Genomic DNA, 24,629 nt, shown 5'->3' with positions numbered 1-24,629 from the left:
TAATTGATGTTTAAGTTCTGAAAAAATAAAGAAATGGTAACAGAATAAGACTAAGGAAGGAAATATACATATATATAAATTCCATTACACACACACACACACACACACACACACGTATATGTATCCAGCCCTAGCCTTTCTCTTAGCTTCTGTCAAAACCTGAAAACAAATGACCCAAGAGTCATGGAGTATATGCAACCATGCCTGATATACAATTTTAACTGGTTGTGCCATATACATTCCAAACTTAAGTCTATGACAGAACTCATCATTGCCTCCCTTAAATTTACTTCCTTCAAACTGCCCTCCTCTTGAGGGGGGTGGTACCATCTTCCTTTAAGTCACCCAGATTGGTTTATCTTTGTTTCTTCCATCTCTCTCACTTTCTATATCTAACCAGTTGTCAAATCTTGTGGATTCTGCCTCTACAACAGTTTTGACATTTCCCCCCAGCTCTCCAGTCAGAGCTACAACCTTACTTACTCACTTCCCCATATTACTGAAGTAGTCTCTTAACTGATCTCCTGATTTCTTACTCTCCTATTTTTCACATACCTGCTAAAATAATTTTCCTAAAGCAAAGGTCTGATTAATGTCCCCATAATCTTCAATAATCTTTGATTTCCTGATCGACTCTAGGATTTAGAAAAAATTCTAAGTTTTTTTTAAAAAAGTCTGTAGCAATCTAGCTTCAGTCTAACTTTTCAGGTATTTCCTTCCCATCACCTATTTTCACGGAAAAATTGGTCAACTTGCTGCTCCCCAGATTCACTTTCCATTTCCTGTCTCCATGTCCTCTCCTGGTCTCTGCTCTATGCCTGGAATGCTTCCCTCCCTCACCCCACCTCACAGAATATTTCAGTTCAGCTCAGGTGCCCTGTAACTTGTAACCTTTCTTGATCTCCATAGCTGGCAGTACTCTTTCTTTCCTCAAATTCGATGTGTTTTCCCCTTTTCTGTTTACTTGCTGAAATGTAAAATTCTTGAGGTTAAAGACAATTAAAAATTTTTTTTGTCTTTGTGTACTTGAAGTTTGGAACAATGCCTTCCACATAGCAGGTGCTTAATAAATGTTTGTTGAATAATTAAACTGAACACTGAAATTTTAAGGAAAGGGGGTGCTTTGCAATTTTTATTCAAGTTCTACCAGAAGATCAACTCCAACTTTCTAGGCAGTAGAAGATGCTGCTCTCCCAGCTGGATAAGACATTCAACCAAATGGCCTACCAGGGGAAAATTTATTTATTTATTTATTTTTGGCAGGGGAAAGAATAATTTTTCAGATCTAGACAATCTTATCTCAAACTAGAGGAGACCTACTTGGGATCAGAAACTGATTTATTTTCATGACTTTACAGAGAGATCAAGTTGACTCTAGGGTAACAGATCCCAGGGCAAAATCCAAGGGCTTAGTCTTCACTAGGAGAAAATTAACATTAGGAAAAAAACATTAATTTTGGGCTACCTTGAGCACATAGTAAAAGAGAAAACATCATTCCTGTGTCTAAGGATGCTCTGGCAAGAAGGTCTACTTTTCTGGAGAGGATGTGTTGACCTTAATTAAAGAGCTAGGTATTGGGAAGTAAGGAATGAATATCTTCCCCCGCCTTACTTAGGCCATGATGTTTCAAGAATAAAATTTTAAAAGAGGTGAAGCTCCTTTCTCGGGTTATTCCCTTCCCCTGCATCAACCTCACAAAGGTAGCAAATTTCTTTTTAAAGACAAAGGCTTAAGGGTCTCCCCCAGAGGGTTATGCTTTAAGGCTTTTCCCTCTTTTCTCAGTTTTAAGTTTTATCTGAAAACTCTTCCTTTCCCCCCTCCTCCCTTTGTCCCTCAAATACAAGGAGCAGCTACCTCTCAGCTACTGCACCCCCGATATAAAAGTGTCCCCTGATTTTCTACCCTTGACTTGGATTCCTTGAAAGAGGGCTGGATGAACCAGGGCGTGGAGCGGGCACTTTAGCCACAGGGTGGCGCGCGAGAATTTCCTAGGTCCAGACTGGCCACAGCTGCTTCTGATCTCCTTTGCTCCTCTTCTCTCCCTCCTCGCGACCCCCCGCAGAGAAGTCCCCATCGCCCTTCCCAATCCAGCCCAGGAGGGACGGAGAACTGAACAGCTCTGTCACTCCAGAGGCTGCCCCGGACAGCAACCACGCCTGGTCCCTGTGTCAGAGGGTTGCTGCTTGCCGCGGGCGGTTCCCTAAATTCGACTCCACCTCCTCCTCCTCCTCCTTCCCCCTCCCCCTCCACCCCCCCTCCTCCACGCTCCAAGCCTAATGCATCCATCCCCATTGCAGCAGCGGAGTTGAGCAGCAGCGCCGGGGCGGCTGGATGCAGAGCGCGCCGGCGGCGGCAGCGGGGAGGGACACCAGCAGCGCCAGCAGCGTCTTCGGGAGCTGCCGCCGCCTCCAGCCCCAGCTGGGCTCTCTCGGCCCTTTGCACGCCTAAGAGCAGAGAGAAAAAAGGGGGCAGGGGCGCGGGAGCAATCCGTAAAAAAGGAGGGGGGCGCGAAGGAAAGTGCGTGGCGTGTTGTCTGCAGGAGACTGAGGGGCATACTTGGACTAGGGCGTGGGAGAGGGGAAGGGAAAGGCCATTGCCTTTGAACCTCCCTGGGCGCACTCCCGGACTCCTCCAAACATGTACTTGCGCAGAGTTGGGACTGGTCCCTGCGGGAGCACGCGGGCTGTTGCCCCGGCTGGGGTGTGCGAAAGCGCGTGTCCAGCCATGGAGATGGAGAGATAGGATGGGCGCACAGCTCGACCCCCGCAGCCCAAGCCCAGCGACGCCCATGCGGCCCCGGTGACTTGCTGAAGCCGCGGAGTGGGGTGGGCTGGTGGGGGTGCTGGGTGTACGTTGCCCAGCGGCCTTCCTGCTTTTCTGCACCTTCTTGGGTCGCACCTTCTCCACTTTCCATCCGTCCCCACTTCTCACAAGGGGAACGTCATGTCCAAGGCTACTGGGGGCGCGGCGGCGGCGGCGGCGGCAGCAGCAGCAGCAGGAGCAGGGGCGGAAAGTTGCTCCAGTCCGGCCGCCTCTGCCGCGGTCGAGGACCTGTCCAAAGTGTCAGACGAGGAGCTGTTACAATGGAGCAAGGAAGAGCTGATCCGCAGCCTCCGCCGCGCCGAGGCGGAGAAGGTGAGCGCGATGCTGGACCACAGCAATCTCATCCGGGAGGTGAACCGCCGCCTCCAACTGCACCTCGGCGAGATACGCGGCCTCAAGGTAACTGCCTGGAGCGCGCCCAGAGGGTCCGCTCCGGGGAGGGTCCGCTCCGGGGAGGGTCCGCTCCGGGGAGGGCACTGAGACACTACACCTTTGCTCTTTCTGTTCTCGTCTCCATCTTCCTTTCTCCGCCCTTTCCCCAACACCTTTCTTTGAGAAGAAACCCTTCTCTTCCCCCTCCTTCTCTACCACTACTCTTTCTCAATTTCTCTTCTCTATCTCCCTCTTTTCTCTCTGTCTCTCCGTTCCCCTCCCCCCTTTCTCTGTTCTGCTCCTTCTCAGTCTCTCTAACTTTGTTCCCTTAGATGAGATGATGAGAAAGGTACTAGCGAAAGTTTGAAAGTGGTTAAAACAAGTGACCTTTCCCCTCACCTCTGACCACTTTCTTTTGGTAACTTTTCCAAACTTTGGTGGCATTTGGTTTTCTATCAACTTCTAAACTAGCAGGCCTTTGGAGCCTTGGCCCAGTCTAGCTTTCCTATCACGACAGGGGTAGTGAGAAGATGGTATGGGTGACTGAGCCTGAAGCTGTGTCGAAGCTCTCCCTCTCCCTAAATTTTTGCTTGGGCTGAAAGGAGATCTCGGGTCTCTCTCTTGGAGTAATAAGGGTGTGTTCCTGCAGGATAATATTTGCACTTGAGAAAGTAAACTGGCAGCAAGGACGTTGTATGTACTTGGTTGGACAGTGAAGCTGAACTTCATGAGAAAAGAGGGCAAGATTGGAAAACTCAGGGAACCAGACTTAACAGCAGATAACTTGCAAAAATAGCCTTAGATTGTAGGATGAGACTGGCAAGGAGTTAATCCGCTCATCTGAATGCCCCATTAATAGAACAGTTTCCCAACCACCTCCTGCTACTTGTCTATCTCTTCCTCCTGAGATACTTGATCAGATTACAAATGGATTTTAGCAGTTATCACCACCTTCCCTTTCTACTCAAATGTTTTGTTTCTTGCAGAGTGTGGAAAGTAAATACTTTCAGGATCAAACTGGTGTTCATTTCCCTAATCTATCTGTAGTTTAATCCAGTCCCCAGGTGCACAAGGTTATGACTGCTTGCCCAAGCATCAAATTCTGATGCTTCCATTTTGGGCTTTTTGACTTGGGAGGGGAGTGACATGAGGGAGGAATGTTTTCTCCCCCTTTTAAATAAAAAGTGCCAAGTGAATATAAAAACCTCTGTACATGTCTAACTGAATACTGACTGCTAGGAAGGCTCCTGATTTAGCTAACAAACTTCCTTTCTGCATCAGTTTGTGAAGGGTGCCTCCATTTATTCCTTCCTCTAATTGTTCTGGCTTTGTTTATAGGAAGCCAAATAACAGATGAAATGATTTCAGGAGTAATTTGGAGTAAAATCATGGCCACAGATATTGTTTTCTTCTCCTTTCCCTTATTAAACCTTCTGACTTATAGTTGCTCAGTTGAAGAAAAAATTCTAGGTGAAAAAGAGTAGGCAGGACAGAGAAGGCACATCAGACATTCTCTTGACATGAATGGTGTGTCATGTTAGAATACTGCAGTGATGTGGTAGTCCTAATGGGGAGGGAGACTTGAGGTATGTCAGTGTTGTCGTGTGATCTCAAAAGGAGGTATTCTGAGAAAATTCTGGAGTGTGTCCTTCCATTATTCATTCAAATAGACATGTATTTATTGAGTACCTGCTGTATGTAACTGTTTGGGATACAAAAAGACACAAGACAATCAAAGAAGTCTGATTTGTTAGGGAGACCTAGCCAAGGGAGAAACTGGTTAATGACCATCTTCCTTCATTTAATTATCTTTTATACTTTAACCATATTGTAACTGAGAATTTGTCCTTTTAATGATGCATGCCCTCCTTTCCTTTAAGCATTGACATTGAAGTTGAATAACTTTCAAAGCATGTTTTCAGACTAGTTTTGAAATATCAGTATACATTGTTAGACCTACAGTGATCCTGAATAATTTCCAGCATTCTTCCTTAGGGAAACAATGATTAAAGTCAGAATTATTTCTAATATACTTACTTAGGGAAGCAGTGGTTAAAGATAGACAGTTTTGCTGGAAGCAAGGTAAGATTAGCCCAGTGAAGCCCAAGTTCATAGCCTATGAAATCTCACTAGAATAGAAATGCTGCCTCTCAATGCTGTGCCTTCATAGATCACAGTTCAGATAAGTAGAGACAGAATGGTACGGTGGAAAGTGTGCTGTGGAGTTGGAGGACTTTGGTTCTAATCCCAGTTCTACTACTTACTACCTACCTTTGTGACTGTGGGCAAATCATTAAACTTCTCTTTATTTTTGATTCTCATCTTTAAATAAGGGAACTGAGCTAGATGGCTTCTGAGGTTTCTTCTATCTCTGAATCTATGAACCTATCATTGTAATAGGTAGTTACACATTGGGGACAGATTTACACTATTCCCACCTTTTCCTAAGGTAGCATCTAGTGGGGCATAGCTATACAGATAGAAGAGGTCTATAGCTAGATGGGACTTGGCTCCATGTCCTTGTTTCTCAGTAATCTAGGGTGAGGATCAAAGATTTTTCTCCTGAATTTGATCCCTTCTGTTATTGATAGGTACATGTACTTTTTTGTTAGAAATCTCTAATTTAAACCAAATCCAGAGTGGACAATGACTCCTGGGAAATGGTCTCAGTTTATTATGTGCATCTTAAAAATGAGGTAGTATAGCATCATTATGACTAAAGTACTCACTAATGCTGTAGGAAACTGAATAATCTGAGAATAATGTCTTTTGCTGCTAAGATGATGATTGTTCTTGTCTAATTCTGAGGCTATAATCGCTAATAATCTCAATATGAGGGGAAAGGGAACAGAAACAGTACATTCTCCCAAATCTGTTTCTTTTCATTTCTATTCTCATCACTGAAATTAATTAAGGGTCTCATTATCTTCTCAAATTGGCTTCTCCATCTCCTTTCTTTGTTTCCCCGTCACACTTTTGACCTTTCCTACATGCTACTGCCAGATTAATCTTCCTAAATCAAGTATTCTCCCATTTAAGAATCTTTGTAAGCTAATTAAAGTTCAGACTCCTCAGTCTGGGATTCAAAGCTATGCAAAACACAGTTTAAGATCCCCTTTCTGTCTTCTTCTCCCACTACTGGCATTAACATAGTTTACTTTCCAAAATTATTATTGTATACACTGTTCTCCTGGTTCTGCTCACTTCTCTTTGCATCCATTCATAAAAGTTTTCCCAGGTTTCTCTGCAATCATCCCCCTTCAGTTCTTAGTCCCTATTTATTTTTCTTGGAACACGTCAGTTTCTTTTCCCCCATATCTGCTGCTTTGATGATTCTAGTCCCAGCTCCTAGGAAAGCTCTTCCTCTTCTTCACTTCCTTCCTTTGGGAAACTGCCCAAATCTTCCCTTCTTGTTTAGACTTGCCTCAAGTGGAGCCTCAATGTCCATTATTGTGAATGAAGTCTGTATCTTCTGTTGCTGTAAAATAGCCAAAAATATTTCAGAAAAGGAACCAAATGACTTGGGAATTAAAATTGATCTTTAAAAATATAAATATGCTACATGGACTTCTGCTGAAATAAGTAAGGGTTTTTTGGTGTTAGATGATAGGAAAGGCAGTTAGTGAAAAGAGAAGTGAATCTGGTATCAGGAGGAGCTGGGTCTGGATCCTACCTTGGACACATTATCAGTGTCATGCTGAGTCAGTCACTCATCCTCTCAGTTTCTTCATCTGTAAAATGGGGATAATAATGGTATTATAATTATTGCAGAGGGTTTTGATGAGACTGAAAAGACATAATGTGAATCTTAATCTCTTTGTGAATCTTAAATGCCAATTATCATAGGAGGTAGAGGTTAAACTTTTTCTGTCTGCTTAGACATTTGGATAGCATCTATTGTCTGGTAGCAATACTGAAGAGGCAACTAGAGCCTTTTAAAAAGAAAATGAAGCCATTAAAGTAGGGCATAAAGAAGCTTGCTTAGATGCTGGATCAATAAATCAATCAGTGAGCACTTATTAAGTTCCTGTTCTGTTCTAGGCACTGCGGCTTCTCAGATAATCTTAGTGTTATATGTTCTCAAGTATACCTCACCTTCCAAAAAAGTGACTGATGTTTTTTTTTTCCTCAACCATAGTGTTAATTGCATTAACTATTTAATCCTGGAGGCTACATGGTAATTACACAGTACCAACCCTGTTAAGTGCAGAGCCTGACTCAGGACTGTTCACTGGTAGTTTAGGTTCGATACTGGAACAAAAATGATCATTCTAGATTCAAAAAGAGGAGATTTACTTAAGTTATCACAAGGAAAAGAATAATTGAGAAGGAAAGGCATCAAGGATCCCTTGGGTTGATTCAACAGATCAAAATTCTCTTGCCTGAGTTACTCATTGGGATATTGAGCTATTTTGTACCCAGGCCATGCGGAAATGATGCCAGCAGCCAAGCCCTTTAGTCCCCAGAGCCAACCAAGTCTTGAGTATGGTCTTAATAATTTTCAAGGAAAAATCAGCTTAAGTTACAGAGGGGAATTGGAGTGGGGTAGGTTAAGATATTCCTCCTACCACAAATGGTATGGTTTTCAAATTGATTGATTTGGATGAGAATATGATTGGAATTTATACTAAAATCCTGGAGTTGAAGACAATCTTGAGAGTTTTTCTCATTAAAAATGCTTAATTTTGTTCCAAATAATTTTTTCACAATATCTACAATTGCTGCTTTTCCACAAATTATCCATAACATTAGATATTCTATTCTCTATGTATTGATGACTGATATAGAAGAGAAATTTTAAAAATGACTTTGAAAATGCTCTGATGAGCTATTTTTTAGCTGGACCATTTCAGTGTTTGAACCACCTATCAGTGGCTAGATTTTGCCTCAATCTACAGTCTTGAAAATATTAGAGCAGTCCCCATATTAGTTAAGTATTTAAGGAATACCTGATGTGCATGAAGAACCTTCCAGGGAATATAAAGAATTCTTGGAGGTGGGGAATGTGGAGTTTACAGTCTACTCGAAGAAATGACCCATGTTGGGATGAAAAGATAACTAAGAATTTAAGTAAGTAAATGAAAAGTGTCATGAAGAGGGAGAGCATCAGCTGTGAAGATGGTCAGAGGACAGTAGCATGGTCAGTCTGAATGAGACCAGAAACCAGCTGATCAGAAGCCCATCAATATTTCTGTAGAGCTCTAAGGTTTACTAAGTACTTTCCTTCCAAAAACGCTTCAAAACAGGTAGTATAAGTATTATAATCACCATTTTACCAATAAGAAAATTGAACTCAGAGTTAAACAGTTTGTCTAAGATTATGTACTTAGGAAGTATTGGAACCAGTATTTAAACTCATGCTGTAACTGCTTCCAAACTTGACATTCTTTCTACCAAACCATGTTCCCGTTATTTTTGGAAAATTAAGCCTGATGACTTTGGTCTGAACCCATGATTTCCTCAGAATAGGACACTCTTAGGACAGAAACTTTCTATACCATCTATAACTTACAATTTTAGAGAGTTGCATGGTCACTAAGAGATAAAGTGACTTGGTTCTCCATCTCTTTCTCCAGTTCATTTTATAGATGAGGAAACTGAGGCAAACAGGATTAAGTGACTTTCCCAGTGTCATACAGCTAATAAGTGTCTGAGGCTAGATATGAACTCAGATCTTCCAGATTCCAGTACCCAGTGCTTTATCCATTGTGTCACCTAGCTGCCTGGTGAAAGGCAGGACCTGATCTCAAGTCTTTCTGATTCTAAGACCTTTTATTCACTGTACCATGTTATGTCTTATTCTTTAGGCCTTGAAAATACACTACTACTATTCATCCCATTGTGAAATAAAGGCTGTAGTTTGATGAATGGTTTTGAACTAACTTTCCAGGTTGTGTGAGGGTCCATAACTAAATCTTCTTGGGTTTACATGAATGAAAGGTTACTTCCTTTGGGTCCTCAGTTGAATTATTGGATGGTGCTATACCATACATTTTATCTGCTTTGTTCTTGACCCACTTACCTCCTGTTTAGGAAGGAGATGCTATTGAAGGGCAAGGAGTGCTCAGAGGGATTATGTAAAGAATCGAACCTCTTCAGGAGGGTATTTGGCTTTTTCTGTAGTGGATGTGGCATGTGTGATGAGTTGGATCTGCTGGCAACTCTTATTTTATATGTATGAAAGGAATAAAGGGATGGGATGGTAGGCAAGTAATTTCTGTAGGTCTCTCAGTCTCACCCAGACTGACCTGCCTGCTGTCTGATGATCATCTTCACAACTCATTTTTTCCCTTTCCGTCTCTCCTTTGGGAACAATAATCAAATCAACAATTTTATTCCAGGAAAGGATGTGTCAATCATTAGCTCCATGACTTCATTTACCATTCCTGTGTCTTCTCTTCTGAAAAATGAGTGAGTTGCATATGAAATCCTCTGATCACTCAGTTAGTCAAGCAACAACCATTTATCAATAGCCTACTATATACCAGGGACTGTGTTGGTGCAGGAGAAAGACAGACAAAAGTGAAGTAGTCCGTGCTCCCAAGGTACTACCTCTGATCAACTGTTCTGTGGTGAATTCACCTAGAAACAGCCATTGTTGGACCCATCATCCCTGTTAACCTGTCTTTGGGCATGTGCATATTGCATCACTTACTTATTAGTAATACCCCTTGGCTTGGTGTGTGTGTGTGTGTGTGTGTGTGTGTGTGTGTGTTCAAAACTGACTGACCTATTCTTGATATTTATCAAGTTTCCCTTTCTCTTACCCCTAATTGCTATCTAGTCATCACAATCATCCTGCTTATCCCAGGAATACCTACTCCACTCCCAATCCTGAGTCTCTTGTCATTGAAGGCTACTCCCACTGTATTGGTCCCAAGAGATTTGCCAGGCATGCCAGGATGGGAATAGCCTGACCCCATGAATGTGAGAATAAGAAAACCTCTGAAAACCTGATTTCATGAATGGCTCTCCCTGTCTCTTTGCAGGACATTAACCAGAAGCTTCAAGAAGACAACCAAGAGTTGAGAGATCTTTGTTGTTTCCTGGACGATGACAGGCAGAAGGGAAAAAAGGTGTCCCGCGAGTGGCAGAGACTGGGCAGATATACAGCAGGGGTGATGCACAAGGAAGTGGCCTTATATCTGCAGAAGCTGAAGGAACTCGAAGCAAAGCAGGACGAGGTTGTCAAGGAGAACATCGAGCTCAAAGAGCTCTGCGTGATGCTGGATGAAGAGAAGGGCGGCTGCGCTGGCAGCCGGAGCTCCATCGACAGCCAGATCAGCCTGTGCCAGCTCACTGCCTCAAACGCCCCCTATGTGAGGGATGTGGGGGATGGCAGCAGCACCTCAAGCACAGGGAGCACTGACAGCCCTGACCACCACAAACATCACGCAAGTGGCAGCCCTGAACATCTCCAGAAACCCAGGGCTGAGGGGAGTCCAGAACACTCCAAGCACAGGAGTGGGAGTCCAGAACACCTCCCCAAACCGAGGGTTTCTGGGAGCCCAGATCATCAGAAACAGCTCAAAGGACCCAGTCCTGAGCATCACAAAACCATAGTCAAGGGCAGCCCTGAACAGCAGAAGCACACAGGTGGTAGCCCGGAGACCCTGCCAAAGCATGTGATCAGCAGTAGCCCTGAACATTTTCAGAAGCACAGGCCTGGTGGGAGCCCGGAACACCAAAAGCACAGCAGCGGTAGCCCTGAGCACCTGCAGAAGCACATCTTGAGTGGGAGCATGGAACACCTTCCGAGGGTGAGGGGGACCAGTCCTGAGCATCTCAAACAGCATTATGGGGGAAGTCCAGATCATCACAAGCACATGGGTGGAGGAGGCAGCAGGGAAGGCACACTTCGGAGGCAGACTCCCGACGACATGTCACCTCATCACAGGAGTGTATACAGTGGAATGAATGGTGGGTCAGTACGCGCTATGGGCACCTCTTTTGCTGGAACTACAAATTAGGACCAATAAATAGCATGCCAGCTACACTTTTGAAATGAGTAATCATTCTGGGAGGGGGGAAGGATGAAGGATTTATCGAGTTGTGACCCTATTGAGGTTATTTCTTTTTCATTGCATACAGCTCTGAGTAGTTAATTAGGGCCAGAGAAGGGAGATGAGAAATCTCACTGTAGCTTGGGGTGTCCAGCATGGACTGTGTGAGTATGAGGTAGTCTGGAAATTTCAGGTAAAAGCTGAAAAGCCTAAGAAATCTGTCTAACCTCACCATGTTCTTGTTTACCTGTTTTCTCTTGTTGCTGAATGGTTGCTGAAGCTTATTATTTTAATACTACTATTAAGCGTGAACATGAAAAAAGAATGAAAAAAAGGGATAATTTTACTAACAGCTAGTCTATTTGCCTGAAAAACCAGTGTGTTCCCATTACACTGGAGGTTACAGCATAAATCTGGGCTTTTCAATGGATTAAGTTGCTTCTAGAATACATTTTAAATCTTCCCCACCCCCACCACATTCAATCAATAAATCTTTTTCTATTTAAAGGTTTTCAGAAGGTTTTAAGGGAGCGTAATCTCATTTAATTATTAGATGCAAAAAGACTTTTCTTTCCCCCAAAGGGGAGGGGTTTGACTTTATCCCTTGAAATGTAGCATGATGCAGTGGAAAATCAATTGATCTGGAGTTATAGGACCTGGGTTCAGATCCTATCTGTGCTGCTTACCACCTGTGTAACCTTGGGAAAATCACTGTACCTGCCTGAACCTCAATTCTCATCTTTAAAATTAGGAGATTGGACTAGATACCCTTTAGGCTATCCTTCAGGTTCTGTATCTATGATCCATGATCCTTTACAGTGAACAGGTACAAACTCTGGTTTCTAGGCCATGCTACACCTTGGTTTTCAGAAGCAACAAACTAGAGCTCACTACTATTTCCCTCAATAAAGGAACTTCATTTTCTGCACCTTGGTTTTGGAACTACTTTGAATTTGAGAGAGAAAGTAGTTGTGTGTGTATATGTGTGTATATATATATATATGTCAATATACACACATATATGCACACATATATGCATATATTTATGTACTATATATGTGTATATATATATATATATATATATATATATATATATATATATATATCCTTTTATGCTACCTATGGTCAAGTTAGAATGAAAATGATCAGTAAGGAGGCTACAAGTGGGAGATTCAACCCCTCTACTCCCAATCTCCCTCCAAAATATTAGTCCTTATTCACTTCATTTAAATGCTGCTTCAGAGACTGCATGACAGAGGCTCTGATCAATGTGGAAAGAGACTGTCAATTTTAGTGGTGACACGAAGGGGTGAATTTTCAATATTATACTTGAGTATTTATCCATTGGATTCCATTTCATCTTAATCCTCTGCTCGTGGTGCTGAAAATTGACTTCTAAAGCTGGTAGCTTCTAATGCATCCAGTGTTCTTTTAAAAGCATAAATAAATGGAAGGAGATAGAGTAGCAGAGTCACAGGAAGACATTCATTGGGCAGTTTATGTTTGGAGATGGAGGCTAAGGTTGAGGCCAAGTCATTTGTCAGCCTGTGCCTTCAAGCCTGTCCCGACAGCAGATTGATTGAAATTTCAGTTACTCCTTGTTTCTCCTGGTTTTTGTGGGGGAACTTTGAGTTCCTTTTTTTTTCCCACAACAGGTCAAATAATTTTAATTTTAATGTTATTTTGACGGGAAAAGTTGACTAGGAAGTTTGGCTTTAAGGAATGAATGAACTGGATGAAAAATTAATAGTACTATATTTTCCTTGTCTTGCCCTACTTAGTGTGAAATTTAAATGAGTGAGCTTTGCTTGAACAACAGTAGCGTCCAAAAAAGACATGTTAAAATGGATACATTTAGAGGTGTTGGTTCATTTCACAACAATGTTCTAATAAACACCAAGCTCCCTTATTCCAATTAAATGATGTTTTTATGACAGCCATAAAAAACTATTTTATGGCCATTCCTTCAAGAACAAATCTAGCACATAAAGTGAGGTACATTTGTTTAGGAGAGAACCGTTAGAAAAAGACTCAGGACTCGTGATTATGTGGATTCACATTTATTTGGCAGTTCGGATCATGTGCCCACCCTCTCCCCTAGAACCACTGGTTCATTTCACAACATAATTCTTCGAAATATCACATTCTATACAGCAAAAATCTGATACAACATAATTAGCGGGTAATGCATATGAGTTGTGATCTGTAACACAGTATCCCATATCTTTCCCTGTTTGCAGATATTACAGGTCTATTTCATGTTTGTAATTCAGCTTTTGCTCATCATCGAGTTGCCCTACTCAGAGAATATTCAGAATTTAGTTTCTGGGCTCTCATTATATTTAACATGTAAGTGTTAGGGAGAGGCGGACCATGGACCATGTTTAACTTGGCATTCTATACTTTTTGTTGCAATTCCACAGTGTGTTGATTGCCCTAACTACACTCTGGAGAATGGAAGAGAATGCTGTGTTCAGAGGTTGGCTCTAGAAAAGTGACATCCAATTCAAATAGAAACAGGGCCACTAAATCATACATAATGATCCCTCGGGGCCACATATTGACTTAGAAAACCACATTAACATTATCTGTGTTCTACTGTGTTTTTGTTTGTTTTGTTAACTGTTTCCCTATTACAGTTTAATCTGTTTCAGTCAGCACTCAGGAGTATTATGGTATTCCAGAGTATCCTCTGGAATACCAAACATGGTTATTCAAAACATGTAATTGTGGACAGATATATCTTTTTTATGATGATTAACTGATAACTCAGGAGAAGTGGCCTTGTTTCATGGTAGGCAGGGAGAAAGGAAACTAAGATGAGACACTTGTTCGAGACAATTCATCAGGTGGGGAATGAACAAGATGTCATTCTTTCTGGAATCTTATATAAGAAATAAGTGAACATTGGTGGGAAGGTTATGTTGGTATTTTACACAATTAAGTTTGAACATCTTCAAACCACATTGAGCTTTCAGTTGGAAAATAAGGGGGCAAAGCAGCTTATAAATGTGCCCTTTAAGACTTCCCTTTTGTTAAAGCATCAGGTCTAGACTCCAAGTGAAATGCAAAGTGCATGCTAGGGTTCTTCTCTTTCCTCCCTATCCAAGTCTATCTGGCTCATGGGCCTTGTGAAAAACAAACATTCAAAACACACCATGAAAGCATTTTATTTTTTAGATATTTTACTCTGCTATCTTTAGGCAAAACTGCAATTTGGGAAAGGGCCATTTTGCAAATAGGAAGTTGATGCATCTACTTTTGGTGTTTGTACATGAAAGCATTTTGGCTGTGGTTTACTGCATTTTACATTTGAAAACAAAGCTATTATCCCCACATGGGCTGTGTATTGTTAGCATGAGCTAGGCAGACTTAGTCCCTCATAGTAGAATTTTCACTCACCTGTCTTCTTGGGGAGCTGGGGATTAGGTTTAGGCCTCTTAAGGTTTAAGTGCTCATCCTCCTAAAGCCAGTGAACTCAGGAGGCCAGCTGGTAGACCCAAGCTCCTTTAACCAGGAACTTTCCTCAGCAGGGGGAAGCTCTGTAGTTCTCTTTGTTAGAGACTGGTCATCATGCTTACAGTGCAGGTGACTCAGCTTTTCTAGCAGCTGCTTGGTCTGGGAGGTACCAGTCTTCCAGGTAGGGATCATTTTGCTGATCAGACTGTCTCAAAAAGGAGTTTTTCACTGGGAGATTTTGAATACCCAGTTTATATTTGCTAGGTGCAAAAGATGGCAAATTAACTGATTTTAGGCAAATAAATTGGAATGAATGCAGAAGCCCAGGACTTGTCTTCATTTTTCTCTTTCATCTTCTGATAGTGATTATTTGAATCCACTTAGCCAATAGAATTAAATATAGTACAAACTCCTTAGGCTTTGATTTAAAGCTTTCCACTGTCTGCCCCTAACCTCACTTTCCTCTCTAATTTTTTTATTACTCTCCTTCACATCCTCTATGTTCTAGCCAAATTGAATTGCTAGCTATTGCCTAAATTCAGTCTGCCATCCTCTGCCACCCTGCATTCAGGTAGGCTGTCTCCCATGCCTGGAACATATTCCCTTCTTAGCTCTTCCTGTTAAAATTCCTCTTTCCCCCACCAAGGCTTAGCTTTTTAAGCCTTCCCTAATCCCCACCATAGCTGAAAGTGTTCTTTACCTCCCTCGAAGTTTCTCAGAATACTCTGGATCTCTCCTTTGCCCCTATCACTCCTTAACTTGTATTATGCTTACCTGTGTACATGTCATATTCCCTGTAGTAGATTGTAAGCTCTTTGAGGGCAGGGACTATGGAGTTTTTTTTTTTTTTTTTACCACTTGTGTATCACCAGCACCTGACACATCACCTTGCACATAGCAAGTGCTTAATAAACGTTTATTGAATCGAATTCTCTTCGTTTTAATTCACTTTCTTACAACGTGTATGATGAAAAGTTGCTTTCATTTTGATTTCATTTGCTAGAGCCTTTCCTGTTGAATTTAGAATCCATCAAAGATTTTGCCTTCTAGCAAATGCGCTGTCAGGGTTCCTTAATGGCTCAGGGCTGCCTCTTACTACATTCAGTTTGGTTTGCTAAGCTAGTGGCACTAATTAAGGGGGAGCAAGAACTGTTTGAGAAAAGAGATGGGAAGGCACAAGTCTCTGTGTCTATCCTTCTGTCCTTCCCATTCCTGAGTGAGCCATTCCAAGAAAGAGAAAGTGTGGGTGAACAGGTGCTGGCATCATGGGATCATTTGTCATGCCCCTGTTTACAAATCTCCAGTGGCTCACTATTGCATACCAAGTCAATTTCATATTCTTTTTCCAGGCAGTCAAGATCTCATTTTGTTGCTCAAGACTTACTGTATATTATTCTTGCATGCTACTCCCCCATTAAATCAGAATTCCCCCTGCTTGAGTGTACTTTTCTGCTTCCATACCTTTGCCTACCTACACTGCTCCTTGTACTTGTAATATTCAACCTGTTTAACATTCTGCTCATCCTTTAGAGCCCAATTAAAATGCCAACTCTTTAATGAAGCCTTCCCTAATCACTTTTGGTTGACAATGACCTTTCACCTCTAACCTCACATGGTAGTTTGTTTTACACCTTTCTAATGTGCTCAGCTGTTATGTTTTATTTTTACTTGGCTATATGCCTGCTTTCATTCTCTCTTAGACAGCTCCATAGGGATAGCAACCCTATCTCATTTAAGCTTTATATTCCTCTCTTCCCCCAGTGCCTAGCATAATCCTCTGCATGCAGTAGGTGTTCAGCAAATGTTTGTTGAATGTTTTAATGAACAACAATCAGTTTTCCTTCCGGGAAGGTAAGTTTAGGATGAACTTCCCCACCTCCCCAATTCATCTTTCAGGGGGGAATGACCTTTAGTTAGGACGATAGCTTCTGAGATGTCTGCCTGATAAGACACTATTAGAGATCTGGTTAAGGATATAGATTGTTGAAGTTGTTTTAAATTATATCCAGAAAACCTTCATGCAGAGTTAAGACTTTACTCTGTGGAAGGAAAACTGTGTGCTTCTATTTCGGAGCCATCTACAAAGGTGTGGCAGGGGTGTGTTGGGGCCAGCTCCTAGTGGCTACCATAGGTTCCCAAAGTGGGTCATTCTACCCCCCCAACCCCCAGAACGATCCAGGGGGGTGGTAGTAGTTTAAAATAATACAAATTAAAAAAAAAATAACAACAAGAGTTAAAGAAAGTATATTTCCAGGGCAGTGCTGAATAATTTTTTTTAAGGGAGGCTGTAGGCCAAATAAGTTTGGGAACCTTAACCAGTTTTTAATTTTCAGCATGAGCATTTACACCTTGGAAATCAGCAAATACTACTGTTTGGAGCTTGGTTTATTGTTCTTTCTTTGTTTAGACTTAGAAAAGTGATGGAGAAAATGTTAAATGTTTTCCTCCAAGAGCTGGTTGTTAAAGATTTCCCAGCACAGGCCTGGGTGTGAGGAACTTGTTGTGGTGGAGAAAGCCTTGGAGTGGAAGGACTGAATCTGACTCTCAGCTCTCACCCACCTGTGTGACTGACTACCTGGGGCTAATCACCTTGCCTCTTGGGGGCTTCATTTTCCTCACCTGAAAACTGAGAGTTCAACTAGGTCATAGGATAATGTGTGGTCTTCTAGTCTAACCTCCTTATTTTATCATGAAAAAAACCAAATCCCAGAGAAACTAAAGGACTTGTCCCATGTCCCACAGGCAACAAATCACAAAGATTTTGAACGTAGTTTTTCTAACTTCAAATTTAGGCCTCTTTCTAATGCACCATGTTGCATTCCAAGTTTGGTATCTAACTAAGTTCCCTTTCAGCTCTAACTCCCATAAAATAATTAATGTACATTTGTAAGTTTTGCATTGGAAATGACATCATAGATGTTATGTAGATGAAAGCAGAATGTGCAAATTTTCCTGTGAAGATGAATGCTTTCTGATTTCTTCCCTCAAGTTATGTTTTCCTAAGTGCTGTGCTATATTATACATTGCATTAGTACCCAAGTAGTGTTAGGAGACCTAGAGGAATGCCTGCATCATATGAGGGTAGATCTCTTATGGAACATTCATGGGAGGATATGGAGGAGAGCTATAGAAGATAAGAAAGGGTTGAATTACATTCTGTACCACTGGAGGGAAGGGTGCATATTGATGAGACTGCAGATCCATTGTATATTGAAGTGTTCTGTATGGTAAATTCCCCATTTTATAGGTCTTTTTTTGGATTACCCTGAGCTATCTGGTCTTCTGTTTGCTGTTTATGTTTGAGTTATTAATGAACAAAAAGCAAAATTTCTGACTAAAATGGAAAGGCCCAGTGGACTGGAGGTTTGACAACCCATAGGGAGAAAAATGCTCAGTGACAGTTTTCTGCTGCAAAGGTGCCTGGGAAATCAACAAAGACGGGGTGCTTAATGAACAATTACTTTTACACATCTGTCACTTCTCTAGAAAAATGTGGTGTCATTTTCTTACTGGTGTGTGAATATGAACAGTAGAAATCACTTTTCTCTTGGGGAAATATGCCAACAGTGACAATTCTAGAATGCCGTAGCTGATTTTAAGTGAGGTCTCCCGAGCATGTTTTTGGTTTGGTGCACTGGTTTATTTGATGGTTGAGAAAGTAGGTAATGGTTTGTTTTCCAAGCTTAGCTGAAGTACATTTACAAGTAGCTTGTTCAGTTTTATATAACCTCAGTTTAAGACATTTGGAAAAATGAAATCAATTGTTGATTTCTGTTGTTTATGTAGTCTGTGATAAATAGATCACAAAAAGATAATGATGATTAGATAAATGATGGGAGTAGAGTTCATTGTGAGAACATTGCGTGGTATCTGAGATGTTGCTTCTGGGAAGAAAAATTCTAGTGAAATCAGAAGGGTTATTAACAGCATTAACAAAAAAATGCTACTGGCTTTAAGCATTTTTGTATCTGGAGGGCCACTTCTTTCCATAAAAGCCTTTTTATTTAATGGAAAAATTTTCATGTTTATTTAAAAGTGGTTGTATCTACAAAGCTAAAAAAAAAAGTTGATTAGTTCAGTAGAATCAAACAGCTGCTTAGTTCAGTTAATCAGGAAAAATGCTTTACATTTAAAAAAAAAAAAGCATTTTGTAGACTATAAACTCACCTATTTGATGATCTTTTCTTTCCTCAATGGATTGTGTTGTTGCCATATTAACCCAATTTAAATCAGGTTACATGGTTCTATTTTTTGACTCATATCTAATTATTATGCATTTTCATAAGATAAAATAAGATAATTGAATTAGAAATGCCTTGATCTTTCAAAGAGAAGTAATTTAGAACAGAGCATATAGAAATGCCATTTAATCAAATAAACATTTGTTATTTAATCAAATTGTCATTTAATCAAAATAATCAAATAATATCCTTTTATCAGTGTTAGTTATAATAATAGTAATAGTTGGCATTTGGCTAGCACTTTAAGCTTTACAAAGCATTTTACAGGTAGTTGGTGCAGTGGATAGAGCACTAGTCTTGGATTCAGGAAGATGTGAGTTCCTCAGATGCTTAGTAGTTGTGTGACTCTGGACAAGTCACTAACCCTCCATTTTTTATCTGTTTCCTCATCTGTAAAATTGGGATAATAATAGCACTTGGCTTCCAGGGTTGTTGTGAGCGCCAAAGGAGATAATTGTGAAGTGCTTAGCCCAGTGCCTGGCATATAATAAGGGCACTGTTAATGTTAACTGTTGTTAAAACCATCACCATCATTACATATGTTATCTAAGTACTTTATAACAATCCTTTCAGGTAGGTGCTATTATTACAGATGAGGTAACTGAGGCCAAAACAGGTTAAGTGACTTAACACAGGGCCATAGAACTAAATGTCTTAATACAAGATCTGAACTTTGAGCCTCTGGAATATGGGTCCGGTGCTCTATCCACTGCATACTAAATATGCATACAGGTGTGGTACTTACATCCAGCAATATGATAATTAATTTTATATTGCACATTTTCACATGGCAACGGCGTTTTCTTCTAAAATAAGGTAGCACCCAAACAGATAGGTGTGTGAACACAGTTTTGTCCAGTTATTATAAAAACAGTGATATCAGGTCTTCATTTGTCTGGAATCTTTAGGTGATAAGATTTTCATGTTAGTAAATTTCCTAGAGCAAAACTTAAAAATTTTTTAAAAAGCAATTTTGATTAAGTCTTACTTGGATTATTTTCTTTCTAAACTGTACTGGGCCCTTCTGTGTGTTCTTAAACAAAAGAGGGAGACCTATAATTTTACTGGTTCAGGGAACTACTTGTAAGGAGTCACCCTCTATCAAGGTAGGGCTGCAATCATTTGGCAGTTTATAGTTTATAGAGAGTTTCCTGGGTGGTGCAGTGGATAGCATGTAGGCTTTAGAGTCAGGATGATCTGAGTTCAAATCAGGCCTCAGACACTTACTGGTTATGTGACCCTAGGAAAGCCACTTGATCCTGTCTGTTTCTTACCTGTAAAATGAGCTGGAGAAGGAAATGGCAAACTACCCCAGTACCTTCTCCAAGAAAACCCTAAATGGACTCACTCAGAGTTGGATGCTAGTGAAAGGACTCAGCAACAGAAAAAGGGGAACTTAGGTGCTTTGGACTCCTATGTTGGTTTTCAGTGAGGAAGGCAATTTAACCTTTTCTTGATGACAGGCTTATCATTATGAAAATCTACTATTTTATATAACAAAATGTTTACAGGAACTATTGATGTGTGTAGGACAATTTTTTTTCTTGCTTAAAAATTTCCTGTTCTCCTTTTTGTGTTCTTGTGTATGCTTTTTTAATAGTTTTTTCCTCATCTTCTTTCACTCTCAAGTTTCAGCCATCAATGTGTCTAAGTCCAGAAGTACTCTCTATTACACTTGAAATTTGCTGATTCTATTGTGTTGTGGGAAGGAAAGCCAAATAAGCCTGTTTGTTAGGAATGTATCTTAAGAGTGAACAGGCATTGAGCTGAGTACATTAGTGACTTTCATATGAGTAAATATATTCCTGATACTTTTTAAATTAAGCCAATAAGCATTTATTAAGCAAGCACCCACTGTGCTAAGCACTGAAGATACAAAGAAAGGCAAAAAATAGTTCCTGCTGTAAAGAAGCTCATGGTCTAATAGGGGAAATAATATAAAGAAACTATGAACAAAGAAAATACGTACAGGATAAATTGGAGGAAATCCTACAGAGAAGGCACTGAGATTAAGGAACATAGGAAAGGCATCTTGCAGTAGGTGAGCTAAGGAACGAGGGAAGCCAATAGGCTGAGATGAGGAGGGAGGGAATTCCTAGCATTCAGGACAGCCAGTGAAAAAGGCCAGATTTGGGAAATAGGGTGTCTCATGTGAATAAGAGCAAGACTATCTTCCCTTCCTTCTCCTACTGCAGCTTTCGCAATCTGACATTCAATCCCAGCACTATTAAGACACAATGACTATAAGTTATATCCAATGCCCCCATTTTCCTTGGCCTCATCTCTTCAGCATTTGAAACTATTGACTACTTTTCCTCCTATGGCTCATATGTCTAAACCATCCTAGTTTTCCTGTATCTGACCATCTAATTTCTTCTTTTAGACTTCATTGTACCTTAATGTTTCATTTCTGACTTTTTTTTATTGTAGTTCATTCATTTTTCAGTTGTGTTCAACTCTTCTTGATCCCATTTGGGGTTTTCTTGGTAAAGATACTGGAGTGGTTTGCCATTTCCTTTTCCAACTCATTTTACAGATGAGGAAACTGAGGCAGACAGGGTTAAGTGACTTGCCCAGGGTTACATAGCTATTAAGTGTCAGTGGTCAGGTTTGAATTCAGGAAGATGTCTTCTTGTCTCCAGGCTCAGCTCTCTATCCACTGCACCACCTAGCTGCTCTGACTTCTTTACTCAGTTTGAAATTCCTTTCTCCAAAGTTACCAATGATCTCTTAATCAACAACTCCCATAGCTCTTTCTTAGTTTTCAGCCATCTTGGCCCTTCTGCAGCATTTATCACTGTTGACTGCCCTTTCCTCATGCAAACCTTCTCACGTCTTGTTTTTATAACATAACTGTCTCCTGATTCTTCTCCTACTTGCCCAACTGTTCCTTTACAATCTGCCTTGATGGATCACCATCTTTTTCCACATCCCTGTGTGTAAACTAAGATTTTGTCTGACTCTGGGCAAGCCATATAACCTTCATGTGCCCTATGCATTGCCCTAAGATTTACATAAAAATCACTGAAGATTTGCATATTGTCTTGGTGGAAGGACTTTCTGCATACGGCATTCCCTATGATGGCAACACAGAATCATAGAGTTAGAGCCGCAAGAAATTTGAGGTGTCATAAAATCCAAATCCTCTCATTTATAAATGAGGAAAATATAGCCCAGGGAATTTAAGTGGCTTGATGAAAGACCCAGAGGTAATAATCATCAAAAGTGGGATTTCTCCATCAATTCTTTCCCCCCAAATCCGATTAGTTGTAGCATTCCATGATTCTGTATCAACATTATTCACATCTGTATTCCTTTTCCCTTCACAAACACCATCCTGGTTCAGGCCTTGTCACCTAGACTATTGCAGTAGCCTTATAATTCATCTCTTTATTTCAAGCATCTCTTCCCATGTGTTGCTCAAAATAATATTTCTAAAGCCCAGGCCTTATCATCTCACTGTCCTGTTCAACAATCTTCGGTGGATCTCTATTGTCTGTAGATCATCAGCCTAGCTACTTTTTCAGCTTTATTTCATTTTATATACTTTATGTTTCTTCCAAACTGGCTTATCAGTTACTCCCTGAACTCTCAGCTGTCACCTCTTGTGCATTTACACAGACATCTTGTTTTTGTCTTTAAGTTCCCACTGCTTAGCACCAGAGCTTGCACATAGGCATTTAATAGACATTTGTTGAATTTAATTTAGTTCAGACCTGTGTTTCCAAGTGTCTGCTAGATGTTTCTACCTGCCTGTCTTGGTACACCTTTTGCTAGGTTTTCAAAACCAAATATTATCTTTCCATGGCATTGTCATTCACCCATGCTCAAGAACATCGTGTTAGTTTTGATCCTTTTCTCTTCCTCATCCTGTACAAATCTCATCAGTTGACAAATTCTGGAAAGTCGACCTTGAAATATCTTTCATATGCACTCCTGTGTTTTTAGGAGCCACTGTGATAACAAAAGTAGAATTGCATTCATTTTATACTCAGAGACTCTGGGTTTGAATTTTGAATAGCTCTGCTATTTACTATCAATATTAGTCCAGGAGAGTTCACTCACTCTCCCTGAGCCTCAGTTTCTCCATCTGTAAAATGGAGAATTCAGACCAGATAATCCCTACAGATCCCTTCAGCTCTACATCCTATAGTCTTCTGTCCATTGTCATCATACAAATACAAGTTATCATTACAATGTCTGTATTTCTTCAGTTGCCTCCTAACTGATCTTTCTCTAATCTTTCCTCCCTCCAGTCTGTTTTCTTTGTGTTATTAGATTTACCTTCTTTATTGAGAGATCTAAGCATGTCAGTCTCCTTCTTTGCACCTACTCAATATCTTTGTGAGGTTTCAAACCAAAATCTCCTTTCTTGGCCACTACTCTTTTTTTTGGTAGTGTTTCTACCTATTAGAATATAATCTCCTTGAGATTACATACATTCTTGCTTTTGTATCTGTATCCTGAGCATAGTATTTTAAAGTACCTGGTGAACACATAATAAATGCTCTTTCCTCCCTCCTTCCTTCCTTCCTTCCTTCCTTCCTTCCTTCCTTCCTTCCTTCCTTCCTTCCTTCCTTCCTTCCTTCCTTCCTTCCTTCCTTCCTTCCTTTCTTCCTTCCTTTCTCTTTGTTTTCCTCCCTTCTTCCATTTCGTTGTATACTCTCAAGCACTCTTGTCTAATGCAATGTATCCTTTTAATATTCTGTACAAACTTCTTGATCTGCCAGTTGGAATTTATAGGTCTGTCCTCTTAAAAGTCAGTAATTCCAGAATGTGAACAGCCCCAATGGTTTGTGCATACACTACTCAACTGCCTGCTCTTTTCCTATTCAGAAACCATGCAACATGTGTCATTTCCTTGATTGTCTCTAGAATAGTCCTTCATAGTATCATGTAAATCTGGGCACCCATATTTAATTAACACCCCCCTCCCCCCAGCATATTACAGAGAAAAAGAGACTGAGTCACAAAGCATTCAGGTAGGTAGGTACTGGCTTCCCCAAAGGCTAGGACAAAGCTGGGTTTAAGAACTTCCAGGAAACATGACAAGACATGAAAACATTAACTTTTACTATACTTAGTTCTTTATAGACAGATTGATTTTGGTATTTTTTCATAAGTAATATTCTAAGGGCCCAAGACATTTTAAAAAATTATGATTCTGCTTAGCTTAGTGCTCTCGACATAGTAGATAATGTTGATGATAGCTAGGATTTGTATATTGCTTTAAGGTTTGCAAAGTGCTTCACTCATATTATCTCATTTTTTTCTGTCACCCAGTTGGTCAACAAGTACTTTTTAATGTGTCAGACGTTGTGCTAGGCACTGAGTGTATAAAGACAATGATGAAATTGACGTGTTGAATTGCTTTCAATGTTACAGTTGGTATTAGATGTTGAGCTAACATTTCCAGATGTATTGTTTCTAACTTCATTTCGGATGTCCTTGTGTAGCTCAGGTTCTGTACTCACTATCCCAACTTTACACTGGCTAGATCCCTACATGGTGGCTACTTTCTCTTTTCTCAAGCTTCTAGGGAGTAACAGTGACAAGCTGGAGGTGGCTAAGATTATCATAAGCATCAATACAGTGTGTTTCCTAATATCATGTAGCCAATTAATATCTACCCAATATCAATTGCCTAATGAATAGCAATTAGCTTTTACAAAGGGATATTTACTGAGAAGGTATAACAAGGATTGATATACAACAACATTCCTCCATAAG

The 24,629-nt window shown here is 40.6% G+C and overlaps 1 protein-coding gene across 6 annotated transcripts in view; it reads left to right on the top strand.

Annotated features, from left to right (window-relative positions):
* The first annotated feature begins 2,944 nt into the window (after positions 1-2,944).
* Positions 2,945-24,629, top strand: part of CCDC85A (coiled-coil domain containing 85A) — a 244,799-nt gene continuing 223,114 nt past the window's right edge. For all 6 annotated transcript variants that reach the window (XM_072635509.1, XM_072635508.1, XM_072635507.1 and 3 more), the window contains exons 1-2: positions 2,945-3,223; positions 10,186-11,116. In XM_072635509.1, the coding sequence (XP_072491610.1) occupies positions 2,945-3,223; positions 10,186-11,116 (1,210 nt within the window). The remainder of the gene's footprint in view (positions 3,224-10,185; positions 11,117-24,629) is intronic.

This window comes from Notamacropus eugenii, chromosome 1 (assembly GCF_028372415.1).
Source record: "Notamacropus eugenii isolate mMacEug1 chromosome 1, mMacEug1.pri_v2, whole genome shotgun sequence".
Lineage (NCBI taxonomy): Eukaryota > Metazoa > Chordata > Mammalia > Diprotodontia > Macropodidae > Notamacropus > Notamacropus eugenii.
Note: the sequence above shows the minus strand (reverse complement) of the source record. Positions and strands in the feature narration are given on the sequence as shown.